This window comes from Eucyclogobius newberryi, unplaced genomic scaffold, assembly GCF_026437365.1.
Source record: "Eucyclogobius newberryi isolate DKJ021-1_F unplaced genomic scaffold, fEucNew1.0.hap1 SCAF_3, whole genome shotgun sequence".
Lineage (NCBI taxonomy): Eukaryota > Metazoa > Chordata > Actinopteri > Gobiiformes > Gobiidae > Eucyclogobius > Eucyclogobius newberryi.
The window spans coordinates 28,873,405-28,894,086 of NW_027315945.1; the positions used below are offsets into that span (position 1 = coordinate 28,873,405).

Here is a 20,682-nt window from a genome sequence, read left to right on the forward strand (position 1 = left end):
GTTTGAAGAAAAGGGTATCATTCGTAAACAACAAAAATGAAATAACATCAAGAACAAGAATGTAGATGAACGGATGAACATACTGATGTTAATGTTATTATGTTTAAATGTTTTTCTTTTAATCTGGCAAAGCCATGGAGACTTACAACAGTTGTCAGGGTCCTTCCGGGTATACTGGGCACGGATTTTCTGTACGCATTGATCGACGTCGCAGTTCTTCTGAGGACTCTCGTCAAAATTGTTTTTTTGTTCATTTGGCTTGCGTTTGTTTCATTCTCTTAGCTGCCTATATTTCCTGCAGGTAATAGATGATTTACTGTTTTAAATACATGGCTCGCCTTCTGTGTGTCCCTCGCTTCATGAAGCTAGGCTACGTTGCCTAGCTTCATGCTAGTGCATTAGTAACTCAGTTCACAATGGAAGCCCCTTTTATTGAATATCATACGTAATTTAATTGTAATAATGAGACAGAACTCACGTTACTTATATAAGTGGTTACCATTAAATGACCACGACCTTGGACCTCACGTATCCTCAGTCAGAGGAAGTGTGCGGTGGGAAGAGGCCTGTGAATTGCGCGAATATTGTAAATAATATGTATCTTTCAGCAGGGTCCTGCACTATTCTATTAATAATTCCGGTGCGTTTTGTTCTGTTTGGTATGCTTTATCTATAGGAATGGCCGGAGTTAACGCACAAAGTTATGCGTCCCAGGGCGTTAAGCGGAAATTCCCGTTTGGGCAGCAACAAAACCAATGGAAGAAGGTAAATGTAAGGGCGCTCAAGCAAGAGCGAGAATGGACATCAACATTGTCTTTTTGATGTCCAGGGCCTTACAATAAAAGCCCAACAACGGAAACGGTTTGCCAACCGTTACTACTCCTCATCCCTTCATGCAGCCTGATGGCTGCGGATAAATGTGATGGCTGAGACAGGAGTCTGTGCTCCTACTGCTCCACTGAGCTGCCTCATGCAGAGGATGTTTTTTTGTTTTAGAGGATGGGCTCCATCCTCTGCCACATGAACTTCTCTTGCACAGCACCAACTGAAGCCACTCTCCAGTTCTGTTTCTCACTGATAAACTGGTTCAAAACCAGTGAGAAAGACAAAGAAACTGGTTCAGTTGGTTAAGCGGCACACTGCATCCTTTTACCATTTGCATTAATTTGTTGTTTGGTACAAAATGCACTACCACCATACTAAGTAGGATCACCGATCCCACATGTTTACTAGATTTGCAAGGATTTGGCAGTCACAAAATGTTCCTTTCTGTGCTCCCACTGCCATAACTAAAATGTTCTCTCTAATAAATCTTAGCACAAACTAAGGCTGGGCCATGACTTATGAATTTAAGTCAATGAGGTCTCATTCATGACCAAAGCCCACACATGTTTTGTGTTGCTCATGGAAGTAATTGCCATGGTATGGTACATTATATTCCATATTATGTCCTGTTCCACATTTTAAAAGGACCAAAAACCTACTTTCGACGCATTGCTCACTGCATGGAAGAACATTTCAAAAGCTAAAGAATTTTATTATGACAATTGCAGTACCCACACCTATTGAGAGTACTGACTCAACTGTTATTATAATATTATGCCATGCAGTGAATTGTTATACACGTAACCTTTAGTAATTATGTGCATACGTGGTCTTGCACAAGAAACTACAAAGAAAGGCTCACTTGGCATTTAATTTGAGTGCCATTCTGTCACTAATGCCTGTGTCTCTTCTTTATTTGGGTATATCCTACCCTCCCTCACAGAGACAGCCGCTGCAGCATTCTGATGATGTAGGTAAGTTTGTTCACTCAATGCCACTGCCAACTTAAGAGGTACCTGAGATTTGACTCCCTTGCCTCTGGCAGTGGCACCTCTGCTTTGAGACCTGGGTCTTAAATCAAGTTTTCTTTTGTTATCAATATTTTTAATAGTGTGCTTGTCTTAAAACAAGTATTCATACTACCAATAGTTTTTCTATAGAGTTCACATATGGTGGCTGGTGCAAATGCTCTAACCTTTTAAGAATTTGCAGTTTTTTTCCCCGTACTCTGAAAACAGGCTTTTAGTCTGTTGTAAAGGCCTTAAATGGTAAACCTAGTTGGCCTCTTGTCTGATGCAGTTGTGCATTCCTCCTGGAAGTTGGCAAAATACTTTATTGCTGAATCTGCATAAAGTAGCCTTTTTACAGGTGGTTAATTTGGTTGTAAATGCCAAAACCATTTAGATCTGATTGACTTTCATGTTTGAATGTAAATAGTTTGTTCTAACTGCATTAATCTCTTGATTTTTTTAAAAAGTATATACAGACGGAAAAAACATCCAAAGGATCCCATCACTTGGCTCTCAGTTGAAAAAACTCAATGATGTCTGTGTAATTGGTAAGTGAAAATACTTAGTGTATAAACCATAACTTCACTATACTTGATGTACATTACTTACATGGGTCATATGATCTTGTTTTAAATGCTTGCAGGTCTTCAGTATGTGTGGGAGTACCGCAGTCCCAGCAAGTCCGTTCCACCACACTACCACTGCAAATTGTGTAGTGTAACTCAACTGCAACCTCATATAATTGACCATGTCAAAGGGTGGAAACACGCCTTTAGATATTTGGTAATTACAACTATATTCATTGTACAATGCTTTATAATGCCAGTATTGAGAGATGACCTTGCTACTATTTTATACACATGTTTGTGTTCTCAGAAAAAGGTGCACCCTGACAAGGTTCCTCATGAAGAGGATCAAATCGGTAAGAACCAAGAGCTAAAAAAGACTTGTAAAGGCATTGCCATGGAGGTTGAAAAAACTGAAGGCAGAGGGCAGCTCAAGGTGAGAAATCAAAATATTTAAATTGTTTTTGCCTTTTTAAACCATTTGTGACCTACTGAATGAACTTGCTTCTAGGTCATCTTGAAAGAACCTTGTGATGTACCAGCATTCAAAGATTTTCGTAAGTACCATTTGCAGAAATTGTTTGTGAAAGCATGGAATTATTTTATTTTACATTTTTTCGATACCATAAGTGGAACAGACTTTTTGTATTTGAATGTGTAATTTTGCACTTTCTGTATTGGAGCATAAAGCATAATGAATGTATTTGTTCTTGTTCCAGCTTCAGCCAACCCTGGACCAGCTCCATACCAAGCCCAATCTATGCCTTTTGGTAATTTGTTTGTTCTATCATTAAAAAAAATGTGTGCACTGATTTAAATTCATTAAAGGTTTCTTCTTCTAATTATCCACTCCCTTTTTACAGGTCAAAAATCCCCAAGAGGTGGCTATAGAATGGAAGGTTTTGGCGGGTACTCCTCTCTACAGGCTCCCGATTACTCCATGGACCAGGGGCACTATCATGATATGGGTCATGACCAAATGAGAGATGAATATGGAGCTGGTGATTTTGATTATGGATCTTCTAATGACTATACTGACGACTACAGAGATACACGTATGGACAGGCCCATGGGGAGAATGCAGAGGCCAATGAATGCTCCCACTTTGCCACAGCCTGGTACGTTAGCTGGTGGGGACATCTCTGGAACGCTGCTCAGTTACCTAGTAAGTTCCTTTTTTTTTTTTTTTTTCAGTTCAAGCTTTTTTTGGACTATCCAAGTGGAAACGTTGTCTTTCTATCTGAATTGTCAAAAAGAAAAAATCAAGCGCTACTAAATACTGAAATAAAATACCCATTTGAGAAAGTACTGACACTGAAAGAATCACATGAATGTGATTACGGTACTTTCCGAGTGGTTTTATAATGGTCTTTATCTTTAATCATAACTTCTCCTTAGAGGTTTTCTCTGCTTTATGCCACTGATTTGACCCTTCTTAAACATCCTTCCATAACCACAGAAGGATTTGTCTTTCCACACGGTTGTTTCAGAATAATAATAATAATAACTTTTATTTATATAGTGCTTTTCAGTGACCCAAAGACGCTGGGTCTCAGAAATGAGAAGCTGCTCACTGCATCAGTTGGGTTCTTCAGTAGGAGACTTGTACCTACAGTATTTGCTTTGTTCAATCTCAGCAGTGACTTGTGATCAAACATTTTGCCCTGGGACTTTTGACCACTGAGTATCTCATCCTTGCATTACTGCAAAATTACCGGTACCACATAACTAATAAGAATAAAAATGATTGAGCGCTCACGCTGCTGTTTTTGTGGGGCTCAACACCCGATTGCTGGACAATGGCAATTAATCTTTTCTGATTCTGAAGCTAATTTCTGGAAAATGCAAAATTCACATTTTGCCCAATTTAATTATTTTCTCCTTTTTTAATCAGTAAATTCTAAACAATGTAAAAGTTAAATTTGCCTCCTCTTTTATGCCTTGAATGGCCTAAGGTTCCATTCCCCTAATGATTGAACCGTCTGAATCATTGTCGCATTTGTCCTGCTTAAAGGCGTCTTTATCTGGCCCCGTCTCCTGAACACATACTGAGCAGATGCCGTCTTACCAATCACTTTAAATAAACAGTTATATGCAGTGTATTTATATAAAGTATGGCTCTTCTTAAATTATATTCTATCATATAAGTTTCTAATCTGAAGAAAAATTGAAAGGCGTATTCAATATTATTGTGATTGCACTACGTTCCACTGTACTTACCTTTTCATCCATAGGATACCTTCAGAATCGAGAGTGAAAGTGACGCCCAGCTGGTGTTGAAGGTGACACAAAAGCTGACAGATGTGTTGATGGAATACAGACTCAGGCGTGTAGAGGTAATGTTCATAAGTTTCTGCCTAATTTCTTTGACAATGCTTTTGAGACTTTGAGCGGGCATGTTTTTGCTAGGTTATCCATGTTTTATATTTCACAGGGTCCTATTGTGCCTCCTGTGTTTCCCCAAACATCCCAAACACCCACAAAACCAAACTATAATGAACAATATTCTGGATATGAAGGTATTGTACAACAATATTTGTCTTTAATTTGTCTCATCTCTTGTATAATGAGACCAATATTTTGTTTTAGCAGGTATGCAGAGGCATGGCCAAACCAGATACTACAACTGACATTCTCTGGATCAATATGCCTCTAACATGAGGTTAGGGATGTCAAGATATAACATTTTAGTCACACAATTCTTGTTTTTTTGGTTCTTACGAAATTTTATATTGTGATCCGAATTATTACAATTATAGATTAACCTAATAATCTTGACATCCCTACACGAGGTTAACTGTTTAGAAGTTTTTCCAGTTTTTTTAGATGTTAAGTTTTAAGATGATATACTGAACGTGTATGATCTTTGTGCTATGTTTATTAAAAGATGAGAGCGTCTAAACATGTGATTATTCTGAAAACTGTATTTTGTCTCAACTATCTGGACTTTTTGAAATGATGCACTGTTAACACTGTTCATTGTAAATGTAAAAAAAAAATGGGGTTAAAATATTGGCAACAGCAACATCGGGTCATCATCCAAGCACTAAGAGAACTTGGAATCTGAAACAAAAAGCTTAATTATTTGCCAATATGTTCTCCATCTGCTTCACATTAATGGGAGTAAGAAGTATTTTGCTTCCTAGGAACTCCCTTCCGTGATGCATTAAAGCCAAGGCAACGTTTGTCTCAGACTGAAACTGAACCACAGCCTCTCCAATGCACATGCCGTCACTGTCGTGCAACAATGTGATGTCCTCTTCCTTCAGCTTGTTTTCAGTGAAGAGCCCTTTGATCTGACTCCGCCGCACATCCGCAGGCATGTTTCTTATATACAGGCATCGGCGCGTGTTCGCTTCGTGGCTCTGTTCATCTTTACTGTCCATTTTCCCATACTGATGTGGCGTCTTGGTCTGTGTGTTGTGCTTTGGAGGTTTTCCTTGGGACTTCATTATTTTATTCATCTCCTCTTTGGTTATTGGCGAGACCTCAATCGCTTTAGAACCTACATGACACCCGCTGAGGTTTATGGCGTAGTCGTAGTCCTCTTGTTTGTCAAACTTGACAAAAACTCTGTCTGTCTTGTTCCCTTCAGAATTTAGTAAGTGTAGAACATTCTTGTGAGCAATATTTGGACACCCAAAAAGTTCTTTTATTTCGGTCTTGACAATATTCACTGGCAGGTGACTGACCATGACTATGTACTCCACAGTATCAGATGAATTTGTGGTTTGACAGTTTAATTTTTTGAGTGTTTTTTGTATGGAGCCAGTATTGTGTGTCTTTCTTGGCCACTCTGAAACCTTCGAGTAGTTCATGGTATCCTTTAAAGGACTCTGCTGTAATGTACCATGAGCACCATCTTCGTGTTCTTGTAGAGCGTTGCGCCACATCTTCAGTGTTGCTGTCCGTACCTCCACGTTTGCAGTGCCCAGCAAACTCTGGTTAAAGCTCAGAGCAGCCGTAGCCTCCTGGATACTGTCAAACTGAACCAGACAGCCACAGCTTACTCCCAACGATACGTTCAGTAGAACCTCCTTTACGTTTAGTCCTTGGAAAAAATGGCAGATGTCTTGTTTTGTAGCGGTGCAGGGAAGACCAAACAACCTGATAAAGCCAGGGTTAGCTGGATTGGGGGCGGGCGGTTCAGCTGGAGACTCACGTGGGACAGGGATCTGAGATGATGGGAGCCCTTGAAGTAAAGTGCAAATCCCAAGACGAATTTTGTTTTTTGAGTTGATAGTATCCATGTTTACGGTTTGTTCAGCTCCAACATCAAACTGCATTGTGTCGAACGGTGGTTTACAGACAGGATTTGGATCGACAGGTTTAGTTCCTTCATTTGAGGAATAATGAGCGTGATGATGTTTCTGAAGTTTGCTAAATGATTTCCTTCTCTTGAGAAATGCGTCCAATTTGTGCTCGAGCTCCACCATGCTACTTATGTGCAAGTCCACCTTCGAGTCCTTGAGGAAAAGTCCACATTGTTGCATTGCAAGCATTCCCTCTTCCTCTGTGTTAAAAGCAATAAAAGCCTCCCCGAGGGGCCCTCCAATAATAAATACTCCACCTTCAGGTATGTGGATCCTTCCAAAAAAGCTCCGGATATCTTCAGCACCTGCCTTCGTATCCAAACCTCGAAGTTGTAAAATAGTGCTCATAATACTGACCTACAAAAAAACATGCATACAATAAATGCAGGATTCATACTTATTTGTACTCACCAAAAAATATAATGTGATACATTTTGTCTCAGCCCTAGAAAATGCATTTGTGTCAGGTCCAGTATGATTACAAATATATTCTCACTTACCCAAGGCCTTTCTCTTGAGCTCGATCGAGATGAGGTTCGATCTAAAGGATGCTAGCTGAAAAAGACTTGGAATGTGGAAACACTCAAAAGTAAACTGTTCAAGACCATGAAAATTCGATACAAACTACAGTGTAAATCCCGCCACGAGTGTGATCAACAAAGAGCTCTTAAGTTTTATGAGGAGAGTGTAAAAGCCTCAGACAACATGCTACGCAGTGTGTGCCTCTTCCCGCCTGGAGGAACACGTTTATTTACCCTGGCTCTTCAGCGCCTCCTAGAGGACTGGAGCGTCACAACCACCAGTCCTTCAGAAAGAGGCAGATGTTTACCTTATTCTTTATCTCTGTTTTTGTTCCTTTAGTTGTTAATTACTTTATAATAGGCCTGTAATTGTCCTTAATGCATGCCCTTTTTGGTTTTATATAGGTTGTTTTATATTGCTCATTGTTTTATCACCAAATCACCAACGCAAGTTCCAATGTTGTTGAATTCTGTTCATTGGCAATGGCAATAAAACGTTCTGATTCTGAGAGGCAAACTGAGTCCAAGTATCCGAGTTCTTATAAATAATTATAATTATAATCATACTATTAATAATAATATATTATAAATATGGGGGAAAGTCCTCAAAATTATTTTGCATATGGTCTACTTCCTGTTGTATGACTAATTACTCATTCTGAATCCTAACAGGAAGCTTTTGAATACATTTTTACAGAGACAAACACTATGGTCTGGCTTGAGAACATAAACAAGACTGTAGCAACATATAAACTTAAACATTAGCCTAAGAGGGTGTAATAATTCTGAAGATGGTGTTGTATTGTCCGGTGCAGTAGGTGGCAGGCTGCACGTGGTTCTTAAGCTCAGCAGCAGATCTCTGTTTACTCTGCTCTGGATGCATAATATATGAAATCATATGGATCTGGACCATGATCTGGACTCTTACTGACATTTGTCTGTTTGTAAGGTGAGTTGCTGTCTGTGCTGTCTTGTACACTGTCGGCCTGTGGCTAGAAGCCGGTTTAGTTTGAGGTCATGTTTAGTTTGAGCAAACTCTGTCATTTTCTGTCATACAAAAAAACTTTGGTTTAGTTCAGTGTAAATCACCACAGTAACTAGGCTCAGTCAGATATGGTTTAGTGAGAAAAAATAAATGTGTCATCAGAGTCATCAGGCCCCCACGTTTTTCAAATAATTAATTTGTTAAAGATCTAAAATGTTTTGAGTGCATTAAATGCATGTTGTACATACTCCATTTGCATCTCATTTATATATACATTTAAAAAGCACTCAGAACTTACTCCACAACTATGAGTGCGGAGCAAACATGGGCATTTATGGACCATGGGGCCGGATGTGGTCTGTTTTAATCATTTTCTATCTTGCAGATTATAATTGTACTCTTCCTATTTAATGTTTTTATTTTTTCAGCTATTGAACATATGTCTGCACTTGTGCCCTTAATACATTACATGGAATATTAATTACCCACAGAACAGTAAAATACCTATAATGATAAGAATTTGCAACTCCAATAATCGGTCCTGTATTTTATTAATGTTAATCAATGATTTAAAAATAATTTCCCATTTGGAGCATGGATCTATAGTGTGGAGAGAAATGCGTTACTTTGGAGTTAGTCGCTTTCTGGTTGTACTTTTCTGACTGTAGTTTAGTGCTCAACAGCAAACTTTTTCTTTACTTTTGAAACGCCATTGAGGATAAAACTGATCTTATTGTCACTTGTACATTATTGAAACACCATGATCTTTATTCATATTATACTGTATCTTTTCTGGACAGAGATGTCTGACTCAGAGAGAGCTTCTTGGTGCCAGTTTTGCCACCAAATTCCTCCTGGAGACTCTGAGCCTCTTCATCAACTTGAGGTTCGGTTTAGACAGATGACTGAAAATATATTACGAATGACATAATTATCGTTATGTGTTGTTGCAATTTTGCTATTATTATAGTTTACTAATATTATCTGTACAGTCCATTCTTCCAGAATATCACCACACTGTGTGCTCTTGTGAAATTCTTCAAGATGGAGGTTTTAAGGCCTCCATCAAACTGAAGATCAGTTTAGAGGAGGAGATTCACCAGTGGCTGGAAGCCTTTCAAGACTCTTCTAAAACGACCTGGAGGGTCCTTAAAACATACCCAACAACCCCTGAGACGAATCGCAACAAGTACAGGGTACGTGAATGCTTTGGAAAGTAATTGTTTGACATGGTCATTCAAAATAACATTTTAGTTTTCATTGTGAGTGTTATAGAAAAGACAAAACAAAGACAACAGCTATGTACAACAACAATCAATGTTGAACATTAACAAAACCAGTTTAACGAGTGAGTGGGATGAGTGTGGGTTCGCTCCCTAATTTTGGAAAAGCAATATTCGCATTTATGTTTGACCAGTGTTAACATAATCTGTGTACTGAATATTGCTTAGACAATTGTTAAAGGTGAATTGCTTTGCTTCTCTTCTCTCAGGTGCCACCAAAAGAGACGTAATTCATCCTCCTCAAAAAACACTCTCTGCCCTGCTGTGCTCTATCTTGTCCTCAAGAAAGAGACTTTTAGTCAAAACAGAAAATCAAGGTAAAAACAGTACCTATAATCTACTTAAAATAATGTCTACATTTATTTTGCACTGTTTTAAAGTTACTTTTTTATTTTTATTTTGTAGGTCCATTGACCCTCACATTAAAAATCAACTGGCATTCCACATCAACATTCGAAACACCCATAATCACGAATGTTCAGAAGCCCTTCAACATCGCAACGTCTCCAAGGAAACAGTTGATAAATTAGTTGAATTATTTAAAATGGGACATTCCCCCTCTTCAGCACTAAAAATCTTAAAGTACAACCTACAACAAGAGTTGGGCGAGCGTTATGCGCGTGCCTCTGCTGACCGCTCGGTCTGCCCTGACCTGCATTTTTGTTTCAGGTTTGTTATAAACAAATTGCACAAAAACCCTGTTGCCCAACAATGATATTTTAAAAGTTGTGGCATACATAACATGCATTGCTGAGTAAAATACTATATAAAGTTGATGAATATTATATTATTATGACCCTCTCTTTACAGATTGTATTACAAAATGTTCAAGAGAAAATGTAAAGCAAAAGGTCTGTTGTTTGTTAATCTAAAATGTAATTCTGTTTTTCTCGACTAATGTTCAAAATGATTTGATGAAATAGGTCCATCGGATGAAATGCAGATTTCTTCCACACAAAATCCTCTGGATCACAGTTTTGCTATTGCAAACCAGGAACAGTGTCCAGACCTCTCCAGTGACCAAGGCCCATCAACACAAGAAAGAAATGACCTAGAGATCCGACTTTGGAACATGTTTAAGGATTTGATGGAAAAATGTAACTCAAATAACACATTCCTGGAGCCTATCAAAGAGATGGTGTCTTCCTATGAAAAAATGAACACAAACGGCAAGATCATTTCAGCGTTGCACAGGTTTGGAAGAACCCGTTGTACAATATCAGTGGCAAATCAATTAAAAATAAGGGCAAGGAAATGTCTCGCCACAGACAGATGTAGCTCGCCTCTAGACACTGCTCAGAGGAAGGCAAAGTCAGTGTGACCAGCCAAAAGAACCTGCAGTGAACATATGGTAAAGCAAAGGCAGCCTCATTAAGATCAGCATCACAGAATCTCACTGTCTCAGGTCGTATTGGGAACACATCTCATTTGTAAACTTGAGGAAAGGGCTGAAATTATTCAAAATCCAGTTAAATTAATGTATTCCCACATTGTTTAAGAGTGAAATTCTGCTTTTGTTGACATTAGCTCCTTGTAGAGGTTAGAGGTTGTGCTGCACAAATACAGTGAGTTATTCAGGAGGCTGTATTTTAATTTCTACAGCTCTTAATGTTGTGGTAGAATTATTTAAATTTGCAGTAAAAAGTACATAATTTTGGCTAATTCAGTTGGAGGCCTGAATATATGCTCAGTGTAAACAAATAACAAGTTTAAAAACGGTTTCATCACAGACAGTTGGCACGCAGCTTTCTATTTATGATGTACAGTAATGGGAAAGGTTCCTTCTATACATTGGATTTAAAACTATTTTTAAAAATCTGTATAGGAGTGTTAAAAATGTTAAACTTATTCACATGACTTGTTTATTAAAGTTGTATTTGTACTCTGTTCATTATTTTATTTTTTATTTCAGCCTAAAGATATAAAGGGATATTGCTGCACTTTATTTGTACAATCCATTTACATGTATTACCTCAACCACACATTTACATGATGGATTTCCACGATGTTTTCTGCATACAATCAGAATAAATATTTTTAATTGAGGAATTAATTTAGCATAACTCCCTTTTGAGACATAATTGTGCCACATTTCTGTAGCTGTACATCTATTTTACCAGTAGGAGGCAGCAGTGTGCAAACCGGAAGTCAACACAGAAAAACGACCATTGTTTACCATGGCGACGGGGACGCTACCATCTTCTCTAGCCTCACTTTGTTTCGTTTTAACATGTATTCATCTTCATAACTTTAATGTGAACGGTCAGCAATACATCATACCGTTTAAGGAGCCTCAAAACTGCGGCACGGAGGAGTTTTATGACATTTCCAGCCTGTCGTGTGCAAATTGTGGTCCGAACCAGCGCCGCAGTAGCACAGGTTTGTCGTTTTGCTCTCAAAAGATCAAAAGAAACGAAATCACAGTAGTTTATTTAACATGTGCTGGGTGAATTTAGAAGGACTATGCCAAGATCTGAGCTAGGACCAAAGTAGGGAGGAAGCAGGACAGAAACAGGTGTGAAGGAAAACTTAAATATAATGTAGTACAAACCAGGTTTAAACTTGAACTGAAACCAACACGAAACACGGACGTAACTGGGATTCATGGGTGTTTAATTCAGGAATCAACCAAAGCCTAAAACATGAATTATAAACTTGGTCTAAACCAGGACTAAACAGGGAATTGGCTAAACCTGTGTTATGTACCTCTGTGTACAGCTCTGAGCATTTCATGAACAAGATTGTTGGTTATTTTGTATGTGGCATTGACGTTTGATAAGTTAAACAATGTAATAATAATGATACTCTTTTACAGGTCTTTCTTGTGCCTGCAAAGTTGGCTATTTTGAGCTTAACACAGAGAAATCATCTGTTGTTTGTCAAAAGTGTCCTGCAGATAAACCAGTAAGTGTAACTAAATGTGTTTTATTGTGTACAATGAACAGTAAAACATGTATGTGTGTTAACCTGTGTGCTTTGTTGTGTTGCAGGCCGTGACAAAGGATGGGTTTGGCTGTATTCGCTGTCCGGGTAGTCCGAGTGATGAGGGCTTTTGCACATGTCCAGTGGGGAGTGTCCTCGGTAAGCGCTTTATAAATGGTGTAATGGGTTTGTGTCATTAGAATACACTTCACATTTCTCTTTTTACTCCTCCAGTTGAGAGAGATCTTAACGGGAACATCTTAGAGGAAGCCCAGTGCGAAGTGTGTAATGGCAACAAACCGGCCTCTTCCGTCTCTGACGTCATTGGAGACAGGTATGATGAATAACAGTTTATGCCCACAACAGTCAAGTTTTGTTTATCCATAAGGCGTTTTCACACATCACAGTATCAAGGACTGAGAATCCACAGGCCCATATTTAGAAAGAAGAATCACCCTGTCCCTCCCTGTTTGTATTCACACACAGCAACAGTGGCTAAAAAGTGGGTAAATCTGACTTTAAAATTAGCATCTGTATGGTACCGGTGCAATCCCTTATTTGTCCCATGAATAGAGTGAAACATGTATATACTTCATTATATTGGGGTAGGAAAACAAATTATGTTTTCCATTATCCTTCGCCTGTTGTGCAAAGTTACCCCTACACATAAAATGTCTCAATTATTATCACAATTGTTCAGAATTGTAATTACTATTCTAGTTGCTTTTTGTTATGCGTTTTCTTTTGTGGATCTATAGTTTGTCGACTGAGAATGAATGGAAAATACTCTAAATACTTCACATGAAAGGCAGTGCTGTTGATGTACTTTGGTGATGAAAAAAAGGGTCCGACTCAAAAATACCGGCCCCATTTTTGCAATTTTACGTTTAAAATTTTATGTAACGCCCTGCTAATCTGTTTAGGTGTGAGAGATGTCAGGCCTCTTTTATCAACACCTCCTGCGCATGTGGATCTCCTGGTATTCTAGTGAGTGCTCCATACTACTACTACTACTACTACTACTACTACTATTACTACTATTACTACTACTATTACTACTGTACAATACAATTCTTCCAGGCTAATTACGCTCATGTTTCTCCACAGTCTGGGGGATTGTGTTTTCCACCCGGCAGCCTTCCAACAAATGTAAATCCGAGTGTGAACTTTGCTCAGCTGGTCAGTTTATTTATTGTGTTTTTAACTGTAAAAAGTCGCATTTAACCCATCGTTTTGTGGTTTTATTCGGCTGATGGTGAATGTCTGGTGTCTTTTGCAGAAGATTAACGTGCACTCAGCCTGGTTTGTCAGAAATCTCTACTCTTCTGCAGCCGCATGCCTGGTTTGTTAACTGTATTTACATCTAAAGGGGATCATTTGTGTACATTTAAAAACATATAATCGGGTTTAAAAAGCTTCATGATCGGTCAGTTAATGATCCCCGAAATGGGGAGGGAAAGTTAGTAATAAAGGAACTTGGTAGACATCCCAAATAAGTTAATTTTGCATTTCTCTTAAGATGTTGACATTTATGAACTTATCACAGGGATAATTGTGTCTTTGTCATACTTCTAAATTGTTATTGCAGGTTTTCTCTAATCTGACGGCGTGCCAGGCTCTGGGGAACATGTGTGTGCTGAACATGCACTCTTTCAGCGGCCTGAGCACTGACGCCTGTGGACTCTTTAACACCATCTTCAGATCGAGGGCAGCTCTAAGCTCGACCTACGACATTTCCTACTGGTAAATGTAACTGATGTATAAATGCAGCTGTGTGGAAGACTGATAATGAAAATCACAATTGGTTTAATAATTCCAATAACAATACTTGGACTATATGTGTGAAGTATACAAACTTTACAGTGGGTACTATTGTTTGAAAGGTTCCGCTGCGAGTCTTTATCATCTCATTTAGCATCTTTTTGTGATACTGCAACATGGATAGACTCATTTATCAAATATTCCATACAGCAAACGTGAGAGACCCATAACTATTTGAGTTTTACCTTTGACTAAACCATAATTGATCTTTAGGAGAGTCAACTTGCCCTGGCTTTACTACGGAGATGAACCAGGGCTGGCGATTAGAGTCCTCCAGACCAATCCAGTGCCGATTGGGTTCAGTTTCAGAGGAAAAAACGAGGTATTCTAAAGACCAGATAATCCAGATGTTTCACATTTTCATGGTATGTTTACACGTCTGTCCGTTTACAGTTTACTGCCATTAATTTGGTTGCTGCCGTTTATGATGTGAGAGGACAGTTTCTGAGATGGGCAAAGATAGGTCCAGGAAATCTGCAGGTAATGATTTAGAGTTTTACACACATGCAGACCAAGCCACAAACTGATCTGTGGACGTTTCCTTCCGTCAGCTTTGTCCAGACACTACAATCAGGCAGGCAGCAGCTTTTCGTTTTGGGACATCGTACCAAGAAAGTGTGAGTATAGTTTTATTTTTACACATACACCTGAACCCAGAGCTAAATCTGAAACCGAATTGGGTTCAAACTGGATTAAAACCAGACCAAATGCATCCGAACTAAACAATTGTGACGTTTAACTTCAGTCAGAGCTTGGGAAGTGATTGAATAATGCTCTTTTTTACCGCTTTGACAAACCTGTAAACTACAATTTGAATCATAATCTCGTTTGCAGTGTACACTCTCAATCAAAGACCTGTTGATTTCTCATCCGGAGCCGTTGTTCTACGACGTCTTCATGGAACTTGGCGGCGATGAAAACAAAAAGCTTCTTCCGCTGCCTGCACTGGTCAACAACCAACAGTATAACGGAAGGTTCATCAACCAAGGTCCCGTTTTCTTCTGGTCGGACTATAATTCATTGCGGCCGAAAACTTGACTTTGACTGATGTTGTTTTCGCTGCAAACAGAAAGCATGAAAAACTGGTACCTGTCTCGCCGCGTGTTTCTCGTGGATACTCTGAGCGGACGAGAGAAGATCTTGAGTTCGAACCCCAAAGTGATCCGTGTGGTGCAAAGTTTGAAAATAAAGTGCGTACAGAAATGGTGATAATATAATAACGTTCACAGGAGAAGTTCAATGTGCGTTTTTCTCCATCAGATTTCAGCTCGTTCCTCGGACTCAGGAGGGACAGGTGTTTCCCCCTTTGATCGCCGTGACCTACAGCGACGTCCCGGTCACAGATATCAACACACAGCAAGTGACTGTAAGTTTCAGATTAGTCACATTAATAGTGTAAAAAAACAGATAAGCATTGACAAAAATATCATCTTTTTTTCCCCAGACCTCTTTTTCTGTGGAATATGAGATGGACCAGAGTGAGTCCAACTTAAAAATGAATGTAAGTAAATGGCTATGAATACTGTAGCTCAGACTTTATAAACGATTCATGAGTGATGTTCTGAAGCACAGACGGCGCTCGGCGTTATGGGGGGTGTGGCAGTGTTGTATGCCTTGTTAAAAACTGTCAGCTGGAAGAGGAGGATCGGTTCATCACTCATTGACGCTGGGGTATTTCATTTAATTTCCTTTCATAACGATGTATTCACTTCACTGTTAAGGAAAACTGAGAAAAAAATGTCTCTTTTCGCAGACGATATTCAAGTTTTTGTTGTTCTACGCGGGGGATCTGGCAAATGTTTTCTTTGCCGTCACTGTGGGAACGGGACTTTACTGGCTTATATTTTACAAGGTGAAACGCGGCTCTACTGACTCTTCACTACTCTTTACTCTGTCAAATCCCAATTTCCATGACCAATTTCTCCTATGGCCGGCGCAAACAGACGAGCAATCAGACAAGTTGGCATCAGAAAAGCTGTATTGCCATTGCCATTGAACACAGTTTGCAAACCTAGGAACTTGTTTAGGCATTAAGGTGCAACATCAAACAATGAATAAAATAATAATAGTGACGAACATGGCACAAGACGTCACAAAAAGGTTAATCCTGAGTGTCAATTGCAGTGTAATTATAAACATTTTGCTGTTTATCAGATCATTTTAAACTGAACAGAGAGCACAAATCACTGCAAATTAACTCGTTGTGATCAAGGCGAGCTCAAGACTGCTTTGATAGATGGGTCAATGGATCACAAATTTCCCTACAGGAACTATAAAGTGCACCTTAAAACAATGAATTGCACGGTTGTTTGTACTGGCCACAGGTGCAGTGTGATATTCAGATCTTCTCCTACATCTGACTAACTCCAGCTTAAATCTGTGTAATTCTGTTTTCTTGTTTTTTTTGCCTTTTTAAATTCATCTTCCGTTTTGACTGCATGCTCATTCTACTCTCTGCTCTCTGATATTTCCACTCTTTACAGACTTTAAAGGCAAGTCTTTTCTGCTTCTGCTGTTTTTTAATATTTTTAGTACTGTATTTTTTTCCACACTACATTATTCATACTATTCATTTGGTCACTTACCTGTTTTATTTAGGCCCAGCAATATGTTTCTGTGATATTACCACTTCCTGCTCAAGAAGAGCAGTTTGTCACATACATCGGTTGTGCCTTTGCACTAAAAGTGAGAAAAATATATTTCAGACAAAAGACACACTGGTTTGAACAACATTTGGTACCAACAATGATTTTGTATTCAGGGAATCCAGTTTATTCACAAACTAACTCTTCAGTTGTCTGTGGATATGTTCTTGATCGACTGGGAGAGGCCACGTAACAAAACTTCCACCAGAACCATCCAAGGTGCTGTTGACTTTTTTTGTATTTCACTGTATTTTTCTGCTTTGTTATAATACTATTCCAATGTTTACTCTTGTTCAGCTGGAGGGGATATAAAACATGATCCCGCCCCCGTGAGCATCTGGAGGACCTATTTTGTGGCAAATGAATGGAACGAAATCCAGACTATCCGGAAGATTTGCCCCACTTTTCAAATCATGGCCGTGCTATTTTTTCTTGAGGTAAATGATATTCTTAGAGACGAGTCAGGAGTGGTCCTTGGTAGAAAAGTCACCTGGAAGAAAACTGAGGTGGAAATTTTAAGCAGGAAGTTGGGTTGAAGGAGGCAATTTTTTTTAAATAAATAAAATAAATGTGCCTTCAGTGTCCCCAAAGTGTGGCAGTAATCAAACCTGTCAAATTCCAATCAGCTATGAGGGAGAGAGAGGCTGCAACCCTTTAAAAAATATTGTCCAGATTATAATGCTCATATTTAAGTCCTTTGTGAATAGTAAGATGTTATTACTCACAAGTTACTGTTTCTTTAGGTATTGGGCTTCTCAAACTTGGCCCTAAGGGACCCGTCGCCCTTGTTAGAGCGCCCCCCACAGGCATATATCCCGTCCTACAGCCTGATTCTGCGCTATGGAGTTGCAACAGCACTGTGGCTTTGCATTGGACTTCTTCAAGTTATCTTTTTCACTCTCTTCTACGAGTGCTTTGTTGAGGACAAAATCAGACAGTTTGTGGATCTCTGCTCCATCAGTAATGTAAATAGAACCTTTTGTAGCATTCCTATGTATATCGGTGTAATCCCTCATTCGTCCAGGCGTGTTCCATAGTAGAAAAAGCTTCAGTTGTAGTCATCTGGACTCAGTTTGAAAAAATAGACATTTCGACTCTCATCCAAGAGTCATTGTCAATAAAAGAATTTAGATCGAGAACTCCGATATTAATACTGTTCTTGTATCTAGATACAAGGGGGGAGTTTCTGTTGAAATAAACAACTCTTTCTACTTCAGGAAGGCTCCTCCCAATGGGCGGGTCTTACCACAGAACAGTATTAATATCGGAGTTCTCGATCTAAATTATTTTATTGACAATGACTCTTGGATGAGAGTCGAAACGTCTATTTTTTCAAACTGAGTCCAGATGACTACAACTGAAGCTTTTTCTACTATTCCTATGTATATTTTGATAATGTACAATATGATAAATGTACATGTTTTTACAACTTTTCATACACGGTAGATATCTGTGCTGCTCTTATCCCACCGATGTTTTGGCTATTACATTCATGGACGCTCGGTTCACGGCCATGCTGATACAAACATGGAGGAAATGAACAACAATCTAAAAAGAGAAGGGGTTCGTACTGCACTGTCATATCTTGGTTTTGATTTGACACTTGTTCATCTATTTATTTTATTTTGTAAGGAATCCTTGTGTGGTCAAAGAGGTCTGCTTCCCAACACGGACACTCAGACGTTTCAGATCTCTCTCACGATCCCATTAAGGAATCAATACGAGCGGATACGAGAACCACTCAACAGGGTGTGTGTCCAAATCTTCATCTTTATTATTTAGATTAAGATATCTTTATTTTAAATCTCTTGTTTTACAGAGAAATAGACCGGCCCGACTGTTAGACACATCTTCTGGAAACCACTTTGAACAGTGCACCAGAGCGTACAACACAATGAACCACTTCCTCGGAGCAGTTATCGATCATGTTCGTAAATTACACTACAAATGACTTGCTATCTACTTTATTATGTCTGTAAAAGAGGTTTGTTTAATCGTTTTGTTCTCCGTAGGCTCACCCAGCTTTGGACTACATTGTAAGAGACAAGTTAATGCTGGAACGTGTGATTGGGATGGAGTTTCTTGAACCAAATGACAAAAGTCTCTTCTACAATGGTAAGATCAATATGACTCAGACTTCATCTTTGTAACATACAGCATTTGCTCACATGTTGTTACAGGGAATACAGTGGCACTCAGAACCTTTTCTCAAATCATTCTTATCCAATACATTATAGAATAGGGCTGCAGAAGTTTTGAATCAGGCTTGGATCTGAAAATTCTGTTTTAAAATCAGCAGGTAGATCAGAGAAGTAATATCTGAGAGAGAGAAAAGACTGAAAGACTACAAGACTACAAGAATCCCATGCTCCTTAACGTCAAAAAAAATCCTTAAACAGACAGGATACTTTGTTGTTTGTAGTGGATATTCGATTATTACGCAGGAGGCCCTCTCACTCTCTTTTTTTTTTTAATAGTAAATTAAATTGAATAATTGCAAGAAAGATACGTTTAATGTCGTACTATGGAACAAACCAGGGAAACCAATAACATTTCCATGAAGACACACATGAAAAGTTTCCTACCGGAGTGCCTCTTTAATTATGGTCTGTTCTCACCATATTGTATCATTGGAAATGCATATAGGAGAATAAAAGAGGTAAATGGCATCACCTGTTTCACTGGTTTACTCTTCCTCTTGTTGTTGGACCAGTGGGGGAGAAATTCAGGCTATCGGGGCCAACATGGACATCTCCAAATATGAGCAACACTGCTGTACACAGTTTGATTATATCTGAGAATACAGTTTGATTTTCGTTTTTTCAGACGAGGCCCATTCGTTCAGTGATATGCTGTTTTATGGAAACGAAGCCACACTGCTGATCTTTGACACGCTGTTCTTCTGTGTGGTGGACCTCGGAGCTCAGAGCTTTGTGCTTGCTGCTATTCTCACATACCTGCAGCAGATGGTAAGCGAATTTAATACGTAACAATTTATTTTAAAAGTGCAGATCTGAAAAGCTAATGCTATTTTGTACGTTTTTGTAGATTTTTAGGTTTATTCGTACTGCTCTTGGAAGGAAGAATCTTGCGAATAAGACACTAATTGATGAGCGATTTCTCATATAAAAGAAGAATTTAGTTTGATAGTAAATTAGAATTTTTCAAAGGATTTTTTTACCGCTGTAAATATATTTTTGTAAGGATGTTGTTTGTATTATTTTTTATTAAACTTTTGCCTGTATCATGTGTCTTGGGATTGTTGTTTGTTATATAATTGTGTTAAGCTGGATCGTGATTCGAAATGTAATTATGGCCATTTTTAACATGGAAAAGACAAAATCGTCTCTTGTCAGAATTTGATACAAATCTGAAGTGGAGCCCATGTGAGGCTTCTTGCCCTGGGCTCCCAAATTAATGTTGACGGACCTGGTTCTAGAAAAAGTGTACATGCAATCAAATTTAAGATAAGAATAAAACTATGTACAAATAATTAATAAAAATAATAATGACTTATTGCATAAGTCATAAATATAGAATACCTTAACATATCTGTTTACATTTAAAACAGTATTAAGTGGGAATTGCTTGCATTGGGCGCTATTCATGGGTGAGGTTACAAAAATATATTGTATTGAATTGAGTTAAATTTAATATTACAGTTTGAAAGGGGAAAGTTTATCTCTTAATAGGTTAAATAAAATACATTTAATTTTTATACAGCAAACAGGTGAACATCTTTTGTATGTATGTATGATTATTATTATTGTGATTATTATTATTATATATTT

The 20,682-nt window shown here is 38.5% G+C and overlaps 4 protein-coding genes across 9 annotated transcripts; 3 read left to right on the plus strand and 1 right to left on the minus strand.

Moving 5' to 3' along the window:
• Positions 1–158: 158 nt before the first annotated feature.
• Positions 159–5,106, plus strand: LOC140373931 (uncharacterized). 6 transcript variants are annotated; one of them, XM_072460675.1, is made up of 12 exons: positions 159–301; positions 677–771; positions 1,769–1,799; positions 2,303–2,383; positions 2,479–2,618; positions 2,712–2,837; positions 2,913–2,958; positions 3,121–3,171; positions 3,265–3,566; positions 4,636–4,737; positions 4,836–4,920; positions 4,991–5,096. In XM_072460675.1, the coding sequence occupies exons 2-12, from the start codon at positions 679–681 to the stop codon at positions 5,029–5,031; spliced, it is 1,098 nt and encodes a 365-aa protein (XP_072316776.1). In that variant the 5' UTR covers positions 159–301; positions 677–678; the 3' UTR covers positions 5,032–5,096. The 6 variants fall into 6 exon arrangements, with proteins under 6 accessions (XP_072316776.1, XP_072316777.1, XP_072316775.1 ...); XM_072460676.1 differs by having other exon boundaries at positions 4,994–5,087; XM_072460674.1 differs by having other exon boundaries at positions 677–765; positions 4,836–5,106.
• On the minus strand, positions 4,866–7,288 carry rbm12ba (RNA binding motif protein 12Ba). Its single transcript, XM_072460672.1, has 2 exons — positions 7,215–7,288; positions 4,866–7,071 (listed from the first exon to the last, which is right to left on the minus strand). The coding sequence occupies exon 2, from the start codon at positions 7,060–7,062 to the stop codon at positions 5,479–5,481; it is 1,584 nt and encodes a 527-aa protein (XP_072316773.1). The 5' UTR covers positions 7,063–7,071; positions 7,215–7,288; the 3' UTR covers positions 4,866–5,478.
• Positions 7,289–8,561: 1,273 nt separating this feature from the next.
• LOC140374557 (uncharacterized) lies at positions 8,562–10,824 on the plus strand. The gene is made up of 6 exons (XM_072461493.1): positions 8,562–8,576; positions 9,213–9,436; positions 9,713–9,820; positions 9,909–10,172; positions 10,314–10,354; positions 10,427–10,824. The coding sequence occupies exons 1-6, from the start codon at positions 8,562–8,564 to the stop codon at positions 10,822–10,824; spliced, it is 1,050 nt and encodes a 349-aa protein (XP_072317594.1).
• An 838-nt stretch (positions 10,825–11,662) lies between these two features.
• tmem67 (transmembrane protein 67) lies at positions 11,663–20,046 on the plus strand. Its single transcript, XM_072460078.1, has 27 exons — positions 11,663–11,882; positions 12,319–12,407; positions 12,494–12,584; positions 12,660–12,759; positions 13,349–13,412; positions 13,533–13,604; positions 13,705–13,767; positions 14,014–14,168; positions 14,460–14,568; positions 14,640–14,726; positions 14,798–14,863; positions 15,081–15,234; positions 15,316–15,436; positions 15,507–15,612; positions 15,691–15,747; positions 15,819–15,917; positions 16,000–16,098; positions 16,845–16,931; positions 17,008–17,110; positions 17,189–17,328; positions 17,635–17,856; positions 18,338–18,454; positions 18,524–18,640; positions 18,711–18,818; positions 18,904–19,006; positions 19,718–19,860; positions 19,940–20,046. Exons 1-27 carry the CDS (start codon positions 11,681–11,683, stop codon positions 20,018–20,020), a joined length of 2,955 nt encoding a protein of 984 aa, XP_072316179.1. The 5' UTR covers positions 11,663–11,680; the 3' UTR covers positions 20,021–20,046.
• Positions 20,047–20,682: the final 636 nt, after the last annotated feature.